The following is a 16,238-nucleotide window of genomic DNA, read 5'->3' as shown; positions in this document are numbered from 1 at the left end:
ACTCCTGAGCTTAAATTTCTCTCTCTTCCGTCTTCATTTCTTAGAACAAGTACAAGATTCAATATGAAAAGATGAAGGACAAGTACACTCCGGTTCCAGACACACCAATCCTCATCAGAGCCAAGAGGGCTTACTGGAACGCCAGTGATGTATGCATCTCTCCCTTCTTCCTTCTGCTGTTAGAGGGCAGCCAAGGTGGTGGTACCTAAGAAGCATGTGATATTATAGTCACATCTGTAATTCAAAGTCCTGCCTCACAACATGAATCAGGAAAAAAACGAAAACACAAAAGCCAAACAAACAGGCACAAATAATACCCATTTGGCAAAGTCGCTGAGAATAATGCTGGGAGATCCTGAAAACCTACTGCTTTTCTCTTTGCTCTTCTGAGCAAAAATATGACCCTTCTGATTCTTTGGTAGCATTTCCTAGGGATACTTGCTGACTAGTTGTTACTTATCCATAAAATGCTGCCCTGGGAGCCAGCCAAACACGGTTTCAAATCCTGATGCTGTGATTCGCTTGCTGTACGACTCTATATAATTTACCTATTTTTTCTGAGACTCTTTTCTTGTGTTTGGAATGAGGATAAGAATTGTGATAATTAAATTAGACTAAATTTCAGGATAATGGTACACATTTTTAAAACAGTACTGGTCTCTTTGTTGACATTCGGAAAATATTTGTTCCTCTCTTGATTGCTAAGTCATGTGAATGATACATTTGTTAGAATTAGCAGGGACAGATTTTCATCTCCCATACCATATGATCAAGGACAAGAGTGTCTTTCAATGGTAATGAGATTTTCTGTTAATGAAGATATGAAATAAATCAACCCCGGGTAGATGGCTGGTCCTTACCAGTTGTGTGTCCCAGAACCCAACTGTGAATTCATTGCATCTGTTCAGATAACAGGTAACAATCCCATCACCCTCAACTCAGCAACATAACTCTAGGATTTCAAGGCATCCTAGCTAGGTACAGTGATCCCTAAACTGAAATGTGAAAAGGTACAGCAAATTGGGACAATATCTCAGTTCTATAATTTTGTCATAAATTTTCACTCGCAGCTAAAAGGAGTCTGCTAATTGGAAAAAGGCCATGTCAGTTTGCTTAAAATATAAGCTGAGAAAATTATAGTGTGAAAGTGTTGGTCGCTCAGTTGTGTCCAACTCTTTGTGACACCATGGACTGTAGCCCGCCAGTCTTCTCTGCCTGGGGAATTCTCTAGGCAAGAATACTGGAGTGGGTAGCCTTTCCCTTCTCCAAGGGATCTTCCTGACCCAGGGATCCTACCCTAGGTCTCCCGCATTGTGGGCAGAGTTTTCACCATCTGAACCACCAGAGAAAATCATATGGTAACCTCAGAATCGATTTGCGTGGGTATTTTTTGTCTTCTTGTGACATCCCCATCTTTATCACTTCAAGGTTACTGTTGAATATTAATTTGAACCAAACTTACTCTGCATCACCACTTCTCAGAGGTGTCCACACAGTGAAATTGGCCCCTGGAGCTCATTTTACACCAGTGTAACAAGGGTGGTATCTCACATTAAGTTCAGCTTATCTACCATGGCTATCCCCACAAGTAGAGCAAAATGATCTTAAGAGATTACCCATCTGAAAAACAAAGGAATCCTTCAGTATGTGTTTGTGCAGCTACCCAGAGAGGAAGGATTTGTTTGAGGCTGAAAACAGTGTGCTGAGAGAAGTATTCTTTCAGTGTAAATGAGACGACTCTTCTGTGATATTCCTAGGCTAAAGTCAGAGCTATATATTTTGAAACATCACAAAGATAGAGATTATAATGAAATCAAATTTCAGGATTGCTCCATGGAGAAGACATTTTAATACCAGGAGTTAAAACTAAATCTTTCTTCTTTTTCCATGTACATTAGTAGGTCTTGGGCTCAACAAAGTTACGCCTTTTTTTTTTTTCTTCTCCTCCCAAATGAGCTTTTGGTTTGCTCATTTTACATTTAAATAAACTTTTTAAGTACTTGTAGATTTATAGAAAAGCTGTAGCAATAGTATAGTACAGAGTTCCCACATAGCCTACACCCAGGGCCCTATTGTTAACAGCCTACATTACCATGGGACATATGTCACAAGCCAATATCGATACATTATTTTTAACTAAATTCCATACTTTATGGCAAGTTTCATTAGTTTTCTCTTAAAGTCCTTTTCCAGGATGTGAAAGAACTTTTTGATCTCTCCCAAATTTATTCAAGAGAAAAATAAGAAATAAGACAAGAGAATTCAAGGTTAAAAGAGCTTCATTATATAATTCAGTCATTTTTCACAATCCATGTGCTTTTTCTCTTTCCAGCTACGCTATAAAGAAACATTTGAAAAGACCAAAGGGAGATACCACACTGTGAAGGATGCTCTAGACATCGTTTACCATCGCACAGTCACAGACCACATCAGCAAAGTACGTCCCTACTTATTTCTGCTTGTGTTGGACTCAGTAACCCACCATCATTTTTAAAAGTATCCTCCCTTCCCTAAAACTCTCTGGAAACAAGTAGGGTTTTTTTGCGTTAACTTTGGATAAGACGTTAAAACTGTCTTTGTGGTTTTACAGATAAAATACAAGGAGAATTACATGAGCCAGCTGGGAATCTGGAGGTCCATTCCTGATCGCCCTGAGCATTTCCACCATCGGGCAGTCACTGATGCAGTTAGTGATGTGAGTTGTGAGATCTGTTTTTACACATAAATTCATATGCCCGCATGACTTATGAAATCAAACACTGTATAACAACTGATTGAAACTTGACTAACTTTTAGTTCTTGTGTATGGAAGTTTAAGTCCTAATACTCATTGCTGAATAAGTGAGCCTCAACTTGGGGAGACAGAAAAATGTATTCAAATTTATCAGCCTAATTTTTCTTTTAAATGTGTTACATCATATTACATGTCTGGAAGTGATATACTTCATCTAAATAATAACCTATTTTTGATCTACTGAAGAGTCTACTTCATGAAGCAATTAAGACACATAACAATGCTCATTTAGAAAGAAATTTTATTTCTTTATATGAAAATACAGCTGCCAGCTTAATGATATACTCTCTAGAAAAGTATGCCTGTTAAATTTGAATTGCTTTAATTGGTATTAAAATGAGAATTCCCATATGCAGTACAATACACCATAAAGTGGGCAAAAATCAGTATTAATGGAAACACCTCTTAAATAATTATTTCAGTACTTTATTATTCCATATATCTCACAGTCAGAGTTTCTATTTGTTCTACTTTTGTTGATCCTAACCTACTGCTATTTGGAGGTAGGTTCTTAAAACTCTTTGATGTTCTTCTCCTAGGTAAAATATAAAGCAGATTTGACCTGGCTTAAAGGCATTGGTTGCTATGCCTACGATACTCCTGACTTTACTCTGGCTGAAAAGAACAAGACTCTCTACAGCAAGGTATGTATCTACTCAGGGATAATGGCCACATCCATGCAGTGTGCTCCACTGCCCCCAGAGAGTGCTAGAACTGAGGAAACAGCGTCTCATATTTCCATCTCTGTCCTTGCTTCTAGACCCTAAAGTAGGAACACACTGTGTTATTCACTCTACTCAGGAATATTTTAGTACTGACCTCATTAACAGTCATCATTTATTTATATCGTTCCTTGGAATTTGACAAAAGGCCATCTCAGTACAACTCCCCATGGCTCTTCCAGAATTTCCTTCCTAGTAATATGTCTCTGGATGATTTGATACAGCAGCAGATATAAAGTGAGATTATTTTAATTCACAAACTTAACATGTGACTTGAAGCAAATAACTGTTTTTTTATGGCCTCATTTTCCTACTTACAAAATAAAGCAGTCAGATTAGTTTCCTTTGAGTTCTAAAATAGAAGTCAGCAAATTTCTCTGAAAGGTGCCAGATAGTAAATAGTTTAGACTTTGTGGACCATGTTCATTCTGTTGCATATTCTTTGTTACAGTCCCTAAAGATTATTAAAAAAAAATTGTCTAGTTCGTGGGGCTATTTAAAAACAGGCAGTGGTCTAGATGCTAGCATATTCTTACTCTAAAATATTATAATTATCTGATTAATTCCTGGAAAACTACTAATTAAAGAGTTAAAAACTGCCTTCACGGACACATGGAAATATCTTCAAAGTAAAATAATTATCACTATAAATATTAAAACAAAGAAGAAACTGATTTGAATTTTTACCCAATATGGGAATAGATCCACTTGACGTCTATTCAATGAAAGTATGTATTTGGGGGGCTAGTTTTCAAGGCATTGGGGTGGTATGCGCTTCATTGCTTTGGGAGATAGATAGAGTATGTTCAGTAATTACTTGCTAACTCTATGAATGAATTAATCACACATGTCTCACTCTTAAGATAATCACAACCTGCTATCAAGTAACCATGTTTCTGTTTTCTCTAGTATAAGTATAAAGAGGTATTTGAAAGGACAAAGTCAAATTTCAAGTATGTTGCTGATTGTCCAATCAATAGGCATTTCAAGTTTGCAACTCAACTGATGAATGAGGTACGTATGACCTGATCCAGTTAAACCTATTAACTTACCTTAGTAGTCTATAAGTGACATTTGATTAAAACTCAACACATGAAATGACAGGAAAGCCTTTGAGTCTTTGGGAAGATGCTTACGATATCCCTGTTTTATGGGCTCTGCCAAAAGCAGGAATAAGAACTAATGAAGGGCCTGTGCAGAGCAGAGTGAGGGCCCACAGCCAGCATGGCCTCTGCCGACACTGGCGTGGGCCAGCACAGCCCTCTGGGTGCCTCTCAGCTGAACTCCCTTCAGCAGGATTCTGTATAGAGTTGGGAGACCCAGAAGTTCAAAGTTAATTTAGTATCCCTTACCAGGGCCCTGAAATGGCAGCTCTAATCATGTAGTTGTGATTCACACATTCAAACACATTGCCATAGTTACTCACACATTGCAGAGAAGTGTCCATTTGCACTTAAGATATTCCTCTGTCTTCTACCCAGTGTTTTGTGGAACTGGCTTTGCAATAGTTTAAGTTAAATTTAGCTTAAAATGATGAAATAAGCAAGCTATGAATTAACATATGTTTGGATGGTTTTACATTTAATTTCCTGTCTTTGTATTTTCTACAGATTTACATAAATTCAAAAACATTAGAAAATTAGTAAAATGAATCTAAAAAATGAAAATATAGCCAATGGTATATTGATTTCAATGTATTTCTTTTTTTGTTTTTAAATTTGCTTTTAAAAAAATTAATAAATAAATTTGCTTTATTTTCAGTAGATTTCAAGGTGGGATGACTCTGAAGAATTACTGTCAGTAACTTCTTAGGAAGACAGTCTTGATACATTTTGTTTCTATTTTTCTAATTCATGAAGTATTTCCAGGTCTCTTTTATAATAAGATTAAATTAACTAGCATTAGAATGTGTCCATGAATATGCTTTTGATTCTACCAGCATTGAGTAGTAAGCCTATAGCTTGTCAGTGCCCTATTATAAATACAATATAGAATGTCATAAAACCAACATTGCTATTGACATCATATATAAAGATGGGACATTTTAGGCACAAGGTGCTTCCACTTGGGTGTCATAATTGGTCTAGCCCAAGCCCCAGCCTTCTCCAGGTGATCTTCCTTTGTTTAACTCTCTTTGCCTTCCTGTTTTCATTACCCTGGATGCTTTGGGAGCCCACCTCTAGAAAGGACACGTTTCTGGCTCTCTGAAGTGTTTATCTTGGGACATTTCTATACAGCCTTGAAATTGTACTCTTGCTATAATTTGATATGATGTTTGAGCAGAAAAAATACAGAGCTGATTATGAGCAGCGGAAAGATAAATACCACCTGGTAGTCGATGAGCCTAGACATCTGCTGGCTAAGATCGCAGGCGACCAGATCAGTCAGGTACTGTGATGGGGCCGCCTGGATGGCCAAGCAGGACTGCGCTCCAGTTTCTCATGAGATGTCGTCCCGTCTGCTGCAAGGATGTCATAGGTTCTGCCTATGATATTGGGATGTTCTGTTCCAGAGTATCTGTCTAGCCACCCAAAGAGCCCATGAGCTCTTTGAGTGTGCCAGTCTCTGCTCTGTGTCCTCATGTGTGCTGTGGTGAAGAGGCAATGCACAGCTGGGTCCTTCCACCCTTCATCCTTCTGGATGGCCCGTGTGCCAACTGCAGGTCCAAAGTGCAAATTAATGTGCAAATACAGAAACAAACAAATTAATGGAAAGAAGACAGAACTCCTTACTGTATTTCTACTCCAATGATGTCACCTTTTCTATGAGGCAATTTTGGTGGGTCTGGCTCCGTTGTTGCCCATTCACAAAGGCTATGGTGGTCAGCGGCAAATCCATAGTCAGCCTGCTTGGCTGCATTTGGTGTCTTCACCCACACGTACACATGAGAACACAAAGTGTGTACGCCTGCGTCTCTTCACTCAGAGGTGACCGGGATATAGAGCCGTCTTCTTTTCTGTCTTCATAAGTCTCTTTTGTGCTTCACTGCTCTTTGCATGAACAGAGAAAATACAAATCTAGTGCCAAGATGCTTCTGAAACAAGGATGTAATGAAATCCTGCGTCCAGACATGTTGACTGCCCTCTACAACACACACATGTGGAGCCAGGTAATGTCTGACGAGATGGGAAGAGGAGACTGGGAAGCCCTGGGGCATTCATCTCTAAGCTTCCCCTGGTTTCCTGCCCCTGCCCCTGCCCAAGCTGGTTTCACATGACAAAGCTGCATAAACATTCACTCCCTGCCGATTACCTCTGGATGCGGCCGAGTGCAGCGCCGCAGCGGCCAGCATCTCTACGTCTTCTGACACCTTTGGAACTCCTAGCAAGACAGGCTTTTTCACACTGCCAAAGTTTTCCAAATTGGTGTGACATTAGTTTATGTTTTTCACTGTTTGCCCCAAAGAAGTAGATTTCTTAGAGATAAGGATCTTAGTTAAATTTGACAGTATTTAAAAGGTCTGAATATGTAAAATTTTCATCCAATGTGTACATTGCTCTCTAATGACTACTCTGCACCATTTTGAAGAGATGAGGATGATGGTGCAGCTCTTTGGACATATTCATGGCCCCTCTTGTGTTTGATGCTGTATTCGTTAGGTTATTTCAGCACATCTGTCCTCACGCACACATGGTAACAATACTGCTGATCACCTTGCCTTCCTACAAGGTCATCTGAAGCACACTCCACCACATTTCCATCATATGTTGAAAGGTAAACTTGAAGCAGAAAAAAACCAGTGGTCATTGCCTAACTACCAGATACAATGTTAATAAAATGCCATTGTTTCCCCACCCGCCAAAAGTTTTTAGTCAATCTTTTGTATTGGGAACTTATTTTATCACTTTAGTCTGACATCAGACCCCCACATGAAATGAGGATGCCTTCCTACGGACATACTTTTGCCTGAACTTTCCTCTTCCTCTTGATATGCTCAGCGGATAGTGTGCCTGGAATTTTGCTGCGCTCTTTGTGTCTGCTTGAAATTGCTTATGTGCATGAAAAAAAAATCATGACTTGAAAGTTTCAAAAGTGAATGTCTTTTAAAATAATTGCTTTGAACTGTATGTATTCATTTTTTTCATGTTTCATCTTTGATATGAAAATATAGCTTAAGAGATTATATATTTGATGCAGCTTACTGTGAGTGAATCATTACTTGTCAGACTCCAGAGAGCATGGGTCTAGGCCTGGCTCTGAGATTTCAGTCTACACATGCCCTTAGCTTATACTCTTAACCTCTCTGGGGCTCAGTTTCCACATGGATAAAAATCTGGAAACTATTATTTTCTTCTTATTATAATTTTCTCACTCTATTACCCAATTGCTATCAAAAAGATTTAATATGAAAGCATGGCATCATTCCCCATATCTATGGCTTATATAATAATCCTGTTGTTTTCCATGGGACTGTCTCAAAAGGAAAGCTAGAGTTCCTGAGGCCTTCAGTCCTCTCCTACTTCAAGTTAACTTGTTCTTCTCCTCTGCAATTTAGATCAAGTATAGAAAGAATTATGAAAAAACAAAGGACAAGTTTACCTCAATTGTGGATACTCCAGAACACCTACGTACTACAAAAGTCAACAAACAAATCAGTGATGTAAGTACAGGGACCTCTGAGTGGTTTCTTGACCTTGGGGGTATTTGCAAATGTGGAAGGGCATTTTAGATGGTTACCTGTTTGGAAGACTCTACTGCCATTTAATGGGAGGGAGGTAGGGACACTGAATGTCCTACTCTGCTCAGGACTCTTCTTTTAGAGTAAAGAGTCATCCCAGCCAAATTAGCAGATACCCCATTGTAGAGCCACGGGAGCGTTTGCAGAAAGCATGAAAACCTGATGAGTTTATGGGAATCCTTTGTATATACTCAATGACAAAAGCAACAATGTTCCCTTTATATTTTTACATACATCACAATATAAATTGAGATGCATAAAGTTGGCTCTTTCTGCCTTGACATCTCTTTCAGATACTGTATAAGCTGGAATACAACAAAGCAAAACCCAGAGGCTACACCACAATTCACGACACACCCATGTTGCTGCATGTCCGGAAGGTCAAAGATGAAGTCAGTGATGTAAGTACTGGGATGGCTTTGCAGCCCCTCTCACTTTGGCCTCTTTCTAATGTGATTTAACAAATCCAGGACCAATTATCTATACCTGTGTAACAATCAATCTAAATTGTAGCAGTTTGAGACAGCAGTCTCCTTTTTCCGCTCAGCATTCTGAGCTAACTGGGCATAGCTGAGTAGATGCTCTATTACGTGTGCTAGCAGACAGCTGCAGCTCAGGAGAGCCACAGCAGCCAAGCATTGTTTGCTCCCAGCGCTGGCGCCTGATCGCAGCTTGGCTGGGCACTCAGGGCACTCAGGTACAGACAGGAAGCTTTATACGTGGCCTTTGTGGTTTGGCTGTCTCACAGCATGGTGGATGTGTCCTAAGAGGCTGGGGTAGAAGATTCCAGACCCATTAAGGGCTACTCCTAGAACTGACACAGCCACTGTTGCATTATTTTGCTGGGCACAGTACGTACCTAGATTCAAGGGGTGAAGAGACACAGGCCTCTGGGTGAACAAATGGGAAGGTCACATTGCAGAAAAGCATGTAGCATAGGAGGATATTGTTGAGACCAGTTGAAAAATGCAGCGGGCCATAAACTCTATTAATAAATACTCTGAGCTTCATCTCAGCTAAGAGGAACAAGGTAGCCATTAAATCCTAATACTTTGAGTAGAAATTATATCCATATACTTTGATATACATAGCTAGATTCCATGGTGGAAAACTGTCATCATTTTGGTTGGTGGTGTTCAGTCACTGAGTTGTGTCCAACTCTTTGCTGAACTGCAGGCTTCCCTATCCTTCACTGTCTCCTGGAGTTTGCCCAGATTCATGTCCAGTGAGTTGGTGATGCCGTTCAACTATCTCATCCTCTGTCCCCCACTTTTCCTCCCTCAATCTCCCAGCATCGGGGTCTTTTCCAATGAGTCAGCTCCTCATATCAGGTAGCTAAAGTATTGGAGCTTCAGCTTTAGCATCAGTCCTTCCAATGAAAATTCAGGGTTGATTTCCTTTAGGATTGACTGGTTTGATCTCCGTGCATTTTGGGTAACAAATAGATTAATATTTTAAAGAACTCCATGGCTTTATGGGCATCATAAGGAATACTAAAAGCAACTGTGGAATCCCTACCCCAAAGCCTTCACTGAGGCGTTCTTTGGTAGATAAACAAATGGGTTCACGCTATTGACTTTGAGTTGCCTAGAAAAATGTTAAATATATCCATGCACTGTTTATGAAGGCAGAAATGTATAAATCATTGACAAATATTTATTATATTTTTCATATAAAATAAGTTTTGGCACTTCAAACATGAACATTGGGTATTCATAAACATCTATAAGGTAGATCCCTTATGTGGAGCAGCCCATTCTCTCACTGGGAAAAAAAAAATGAGGCAATTCTGCATCCATTTCCTTAAGCTTTCTGATTATAACAATAACCCAAACTGATGAAAAATATGGGTGTCCAGGCCTGAACCCTAAAGCTACTGATTTGCTACATTTATGAAAAAGCGTAGAAAACTGTGATTCACATGATCAGGCAAATTTAGTAAGCACTACCGTGGCTTCCTTTGGACAGTTTTATTTCAGATTTAACCATGTTAAGACCTAAGATCCTTCTGCAATAATTAGTGAGAAGGCCCAGATGAGGCCCCAGGGCCCTGAAATTTAAAAGGAGCAAAAATGGGTGAAGCTAGAAATTCCAGGCTCAAGGTGGAAAAAATGACCAGTCGGGCTCACAGAGGCTAAGCTTTCCCTGTTTCTCCCCCTCCCACCGAAACTCACTAGTGGTGGCACTAGCAGTGGCGATAGTGATGACAGCGTTCATCCATCAGTACATCGATTCGTCAGGCATTTGGTTCCCTGGGGGTTTCCCAGGTGCCACTAGTGGTGAAGAATCTGCCTGCCAACACAGAAGATGCAGATTCCAGCCCTAGGCCAGGAAGATCCTTGGAGGAGGAGATGGCAGCCCACTCCGGTATTTTTGCCTAGCAAACTCCATAGACAGAGGAGCCTGGCAGGCTACAGCCCACGAGATTGCAAGGAGTCAGACATGACTGAGTGACTGAGCACATATGTTGTATGTTAAGTGCCTGCTGCGAGGAATGAAATAATGAATGGTGCACAGCTTTGCCCACAAAGGAGTCAGCTCAATAGAAAGAATAGACTGATAAATAATTACAGCATAACATGATAACAGCTACAACTCCAAGGGTGTGGAAGGAGGACACGCCTGATCCCATTCGGGTGAGCCATTGGGGGAAGTCTTGTCTTCCATCAATGGTTTTTAAGATGTTCTGAACTCTGGAGTTTCTGATTTGGGGAAGGGAAAACACATAGACTGCTCTCCAGCTGTTCTTTACAGCATTAGCTCAGAGGACATAAATTCTATGGTGACTCAGTGAACAGATGCAGTGTGTCCTGAGGGACAGACTCTAGGATCTGAGACAGGATAAGTGAAAGTCTGCTAGATGCGATGGGTGCATCATTTCTTCACAACAGATGTATTCAATCTTAAGAAGCATTGTATACTATAGTTACAGTTTTAATTTTTTTTTAAGACACTTGTGGGCTGCTTTAAAAAATTCACCTGTGTTTCCTCCTGCAGCTGAAATACAAAGAAGTTTACCAGAGAACTAAGTCCAACTGTACCATTGAGCCAGATGCTGTTCATATCAAAGCAGCCAAGGATGCCTATAAAGTCAACACCAATGTAAGTCCCCAAATCTAACAGGGGTTCATCAGCTTCTGCAGCACACATGGCCTCTTTTGGCATCACTTCAGGTGGTTGCGTTCTAGTGACTCCAGATCAAGGGCTGGGCCCTGGAGCATGCATGATAACGCCGACCTCTAAATGCTCCCATGGTTCTCACCAGGGAAAGGTGGGAAAAAAGCAAGGATGGCCCAGGGATATTGTACCCACTCAGCCGCTGTGTCAGGAGACTGAGAAATGGGAGTTTAATTCTGAAATGAAGGTTACATTTTTAAAAGTGTCTCCAGTCTTTTTGTATTTCTCCTGCCTCAAACTCTGGAGCCTGCTTCTTCTGAAAAAAAAGAACGCTTGAGCTGCTTGATGCTGTCAGGAGTTGACCTAGACCTTCCTCATGCTCACATCTCCCTGTGCTGATTCTTCTTTGTGTGTGATGGGGCATCTTAAAGCCTCAACCACAGACACATTTTTGTGCATTTAGATAAGTATTGACTTCTTAAAAATATATGTGGTTATATAATGAAAGATTATAAAATCCAAGCTGTGACCACTAGTGCCACAGAGAATTGTATTTATTAAGGCAAACAAACTGAAATGCCTTTAGGGGCTGACAGGGAGCTTACAGGTGTCCTGAGAATGGACCGAGAGAAAAGTAGCAGCATAGATGTGGGACAAAGCAAATGCAGTGAAATGTACGTTGTAGAATCTAGGTGCTGGGTATATGGGTATTCTCTGTAAGATTCATGCAACTTTTTTTTTTTTTTTGCAACTCTTCATATGCTTGAAATTTTCACAATGAAATGGAAAAAAATTGATCAAAATTAATACATGAAAGCATGTGTATCTTATTGTACCCAAATGATACCTTGACCAAGAAAAAGGAGAGACAAAAAGAGTGAAGAAATGTGGCTGATAGTGAGGGCAAGGACACTCAAATGAAATTACATACACTCTATTCCTCAGACTCAGCCTGAGGTAGCCAGTCCTCCAGCTCAAATGCAAACCAGGCAAGGACACAAGCCCTCTGAAGTCAGGCTGCCTGGGTTTGAACCCCAGCTCCAGTGCTCACTAGCTGTCTCACCTGGGCAGCTTGCTTAGCTCCTCTAGACAGTTCCTCAGCTGCTGAGTTCATGAAGTTGTGATGAAGATTGAATGAGTTAATATTTATAAGGCACTTTGAGAAGTGCCTGGCAGAAAATAAAGTGTTTAATAATTTTTTTAAAGTTGTCTGAATTTAGTTAGAAGTTAAAAGTACTTGACTTAAAATAATTAAACTGCCCTGGCAGAGTTAGTTTGAAAAATCATTTCATCTGGAACCTTTAAAAATTATTAGCTTCTATTTTGAGGCCAAGGGGTCCCATAGGATGACAAAACTAGTTGCGTAAATTGTATAGAAATTTTAATTGGGGCTGTCTTCTTGCATAAAGAATCATGATTTGTTAAATGTTAAAATGCAAGCTGAGTCCCTCTGTGCTGCGTTTGTGGTTGTGAATTCAGGCCACTTAATGAACTGACCTGTTTCTATCTTGTTAAAAACAGTTGGATTACAAGAAGCAGTATGAAGCCACCAAAGCCTACTGGAAATGGACCCCTGACCGCCCAGACTTCATCCAGGCTGCTAAGTCGACCCTGCAGCAGAGCGATGTGAGATAAGAGAGATAGAACTGCATGACATACCCAGGGCAGAAACGTCCCTCATTATCCATAGTTACCACGGTTGCTGTGTTAACCCTAGCTCATTTGAGATCCAAGAAGGACAGGAGGGTTGTGAAGTGTGAAAGGCAAGCTCAGGAAGTAGGCCTGGCCACACAGCTTGGTCTCACATGGCTGAGCCCAAACACCAATGGCTCTTGAGGAAGGCACGGGAGGACCAGGAAAGCTTTGTCCTGGCCTGGGGGCTGGCGAGGAGGAGCCCAGCTTGCAGTGGACCCAGCCAGGAAAGCCTTGCCCCCATCCTGGCAGCAAATCCTCACAGTGCTCTCAAGAAGACTCCCTAGGAATTTAACCAGATACCATCTTGCTCCTGTGCCTGGCACCCTTTTCCAGCTTCCGCTGCCTTTCTTCTGTTATAGTTTGAATACAAGCTGGACCGAGAGTACCTCAAGGGTTGCAAGCTTTCCGTCACAGATGATAAAGACATGGTGCTGGCCCTGAAGAATTCCATAATCGAAAGTGACGTAAGCATGCGGTCCCCTCCCAGAGGCCTAGCCTCACGCAGGGCTGTCTTCTGCAGCCCAGTCCCCAGGGGCACTCTGGGCACCCTGTGGACTGAGGAGGGCTGCTGACCCCAGTCCACAGCAGTGACTTGGCAGAGCAGGGTGGCAGCAGCGGGAAGCTGTTACAGTCAGGTGGCCGGGCCTGATACAGAGGCTCCACGAGCCAGCCCTCCCAGCCAGAAGTGGGGATCTGAGGGCCTGGCTGGACTCTATAAGGCAACATATTCATTTTCATGGGGTCACACTCTTCCTATGCTTCCTGTTTCCTCAGCTGGAAAGGAGGACTAATAATGCCTCCCAGGGCTTGGGGGAGGGTCCAATGACATTTCAAAGTGCTCTGAACTAAAGCTGCATATATGAAGATTCATCAGAACGTTCATTCTGATTGTTATTAAAGCCTCAGCTTGCACGAGATAAAAGAAAATCCTTTTTTGGTATTTCCCAAGATTTCTAAACATCAAATCTTATACTGAGTTTAATGTTTCTAACTATGTCAATGACACTACTCTCCCAGCTCTATTTAGTAACTCAGGAGCTTGATAAAAAATATGCAGGAGACTCAGAGGAGCTGAAGAAATGCCTTTTTCTCACCCCTGCAGCTGAAATACAAAGAGAAACACGTCAAGGAAAGAGGAAGCTGTCATGCCGTGCCTGACACGCCACAGATCCTCCTGGCAAAGACAGTCAGCAGCCTGGTGTCCGAGGTACCCCTCCGGCAGCCCATATGCTCACCTTCTGTCCTGGGCTGATGCCCCAGGCCGGCATTGTAACAAGCTCTCTGTGCTTTCCCAGAACAAGTACAAGCAGTATGTGAAGAAGCACTTGGCGCAGGGTTCGTACACGACGCTGCCAGAGACCCGGGACACTATTCATGTCAAAGAAGTGACCAAGAATGTCAGTGATGTAAGTGACCAGCCCCAGGACTCTTGGCCACAGCAGTGCCACTTTATCTTAGCATCCAGCAAAAGACTCAAAGTCATGTTTTTCCTCACACACACTTTCTTTTACGTCACTTCACTCTTACAGCCAGTACCTGTATGTGAACTTTGAACACTGGCTTAAAAGACAATTCAATAGGAACTTCCCTGGTGGTCCAGTGGCTAAGACTCCGTGTTCCCAATGCAGAGTTCGATCCCTGGTTGGGGAACTAAGATCCTGCATACCACATGGCGCAACCAAAAATAGTAATAATAAAGACTCAATATTTATTGACTTTCCAGTTTTGGCAACTGTGGCAGATATGGGTTTTACCATAGGATGTCTTGTCTGGCACTGAGGATACCACTACCCTAGTGGTAATAAAGGGAGGAAGCTTTGATAGTGAAAATCTATCTGTCTCATCATCTCTCTTCTCCTTAAACTGTTGAACAATTTAGAGAATTAAAATCACATCTTCATATCTCCCTAAACTCTGCCCACTACATCCGTATGGATAATGCTTTAATAATCATGTATTTATTATTGTATCATGTATTTATAATAAATCATATATTTAATAATTTGTATTTATGAGCCTTATAAGGTTCCCTTTATTTTAAAAAGATGAATGAGTTTGCTTTGCTTGTCATTCATTCTTTAAAGACTGGTGTGTGGCTCAATGTCAGGCTCCAGGACAGAAATGACAGAGAAGAACTAGAATACGGGCAAGACACCCCAGTTCCAAAACGACACCAAAACAGGGAACCATGGATTTTTCCTTGAGATCTTCTCACAGTTCTTCAAGTAAAACAATTCTGTCCCCGGCTTCCCCTCCTCACCTAAGTAATTCTGGCTCTTTTCAGACAAATTACAAGAAGAAGTTTGTCAAGGAGAAAGGCAAATCCAACTACTCCATCATGCTGGAGCCCCCAGATGTGAAACACGCCATGGACGTGGCCAAGAAGCAGAGTAACGTGAGTTCCTCTTCTCACTCTCTGGGGCCCACCTGCACCAGGGGATCCCACACTGGTGCACGCTGGGCTGGGCCCAGTGAGTGGTCACCCTAATTTCTATATCTGGTGGTTTAAGATATATGGTGGTGGGATTGATTTGGTTTTAATCAGAAAGGTTCCTTTCAGAAAGAAAGTCTGTTTCTCAAATGAGCCAATGTATTTTCTCCAAATGAAGGTCGCTTACAAAAAAGATGCAAAAGAAAACCTGCATTACACCACAGTGGCCGATCGGCCAGACATCAAGAAGGCCACGCAGGCTGCCAAACAGGCCAGCGAGGTAAGTGGGTGGTTAAAACGTTGCCAGTCCACCATGCACCGCGAGCAAGCAGTACAAGGCACCGGCCACCTAGAGCATGTTGTCCGTTTTGTTTTTCTTTGCTTCAGGTGGAGTACAGAGCCAAGCACCGCAAGGAAGGCAGCCATGGGCTCAGCATGCTTGGTCGCCCCGACATTGAAATGGCCAAGAAGGCAGCCAAGCTGAGCAGCCAGGTAACACACATGGGCAAGCAGCCACTCTACTGCGAGGAAATGCTTAGAGACCCTGCAGGAAGGAGTGATTCCCAGAATGAGAGTGCAGTATTAGTGATCAAAGAGATGCGGGGTCTCTGATAGCACTCGGGGCTTTGAAAATTATATCACGAAAGGCTTTGAAAATTTCTATCAGACGCAGTCACTTTAGCTTTTTTATTTAACAAACATATATTGAAAGCTTGAGCTAGGAACGAGGGGGAATAAATGTCCTCAGACTCTATGTCTATGGATAAATAGTTACATTTTGGGGTTGTGTCTGATTAAGGT

General features: G+C 41.6%; 1 protein-coding gene across 23 annotated transcripts in view; it reads left to right on the top strand.

The window, feature by feature from the left end:
- The window catches only part of NEB (nebulin), a 203,973-nt gene that overhangs the window by 153,838 nt on the left and 33,897 nt on the right, over positions 1-16,238 (top strand). For 20 of the 23 annotated variants that reach the window (XM_018063007.1, XM_018062893.1, XM_018062997.1 and 17 more), the window contains 16 exons: positions 45-149; positions 2,333-2,437; positions 2,591-2,695; positions 3,334-3,438; positions 4,426-4,530; positions 6,521-6,625; positions 8,012-8,116; positions 8,488-8,595; positions 11,192-11,296; positions 12,833-12,937; positions 13,366-13,470; positions 14,109-14,213; positions 14,302-14,412; positions 15,291-15,401; positions 15,616-15,717; positions 15,825-15,929. In XM_018063007.1, coding sequence (XP_017918496.1) covers positions 45-149; positions 2,333-2,437; positions 2,591-2,695; positions 3,334-3,438; positions 4,426-4,530; positions 6,521-6,625; positions 8,012-8,116; positions 8,488-8,595; positions 11,192-11,296; positions 12,833-12,937; positions 13,366-13,470; positions 14,109-14,213; positions 14,302-14,412; positions 15,291-15,401; positions 15,616-15,717; positions 15,825-15,929 — 1,692 coding nt within the window. Of the gene's footprint in view, positions 1-44; positions 150-2,332; positions 2,438-2,590; positions 2,696-3,333; positions 3,439-4,425; positions 4,531-5,799; positions 5,905-6,520; positions 6,626-8,011; positions 8,117-8,487; positions 8,596-11,191; positions 11,297-12,832; positions 12,938-13,365; positions 13,471-14,108; positions 14,214-14,301; positions 14,413-15,290; positions 15,402-15,615; positions 15,718-15,824; positions 15,930-16,238 lie in introns of all 23 variants that reach the window. The other 3 variants (XM_018062948.1, XM_018062902.1, XM_018062861.1) reach the window with 1 other exon arrangement.

This window comes from Capra hircus, chromosome 2 (genome assembly GCF_001704415.2).
Source record: "Capra hircus breed San Clemente chromosome 2, ASM170441v1, whole genome shotgun sequence".
Taxonomy (NCBI): Eukaryota; Metazoa; Chordata; class Mammalia; order Artiodactyla; family Bovidae; genus Capra; species Capra hircus.
The sequence above is the reverse complement of the archived record's forward strand: the minus strand, read 5'-3'. Positions and strand labels throughout refer to the sequence as shown.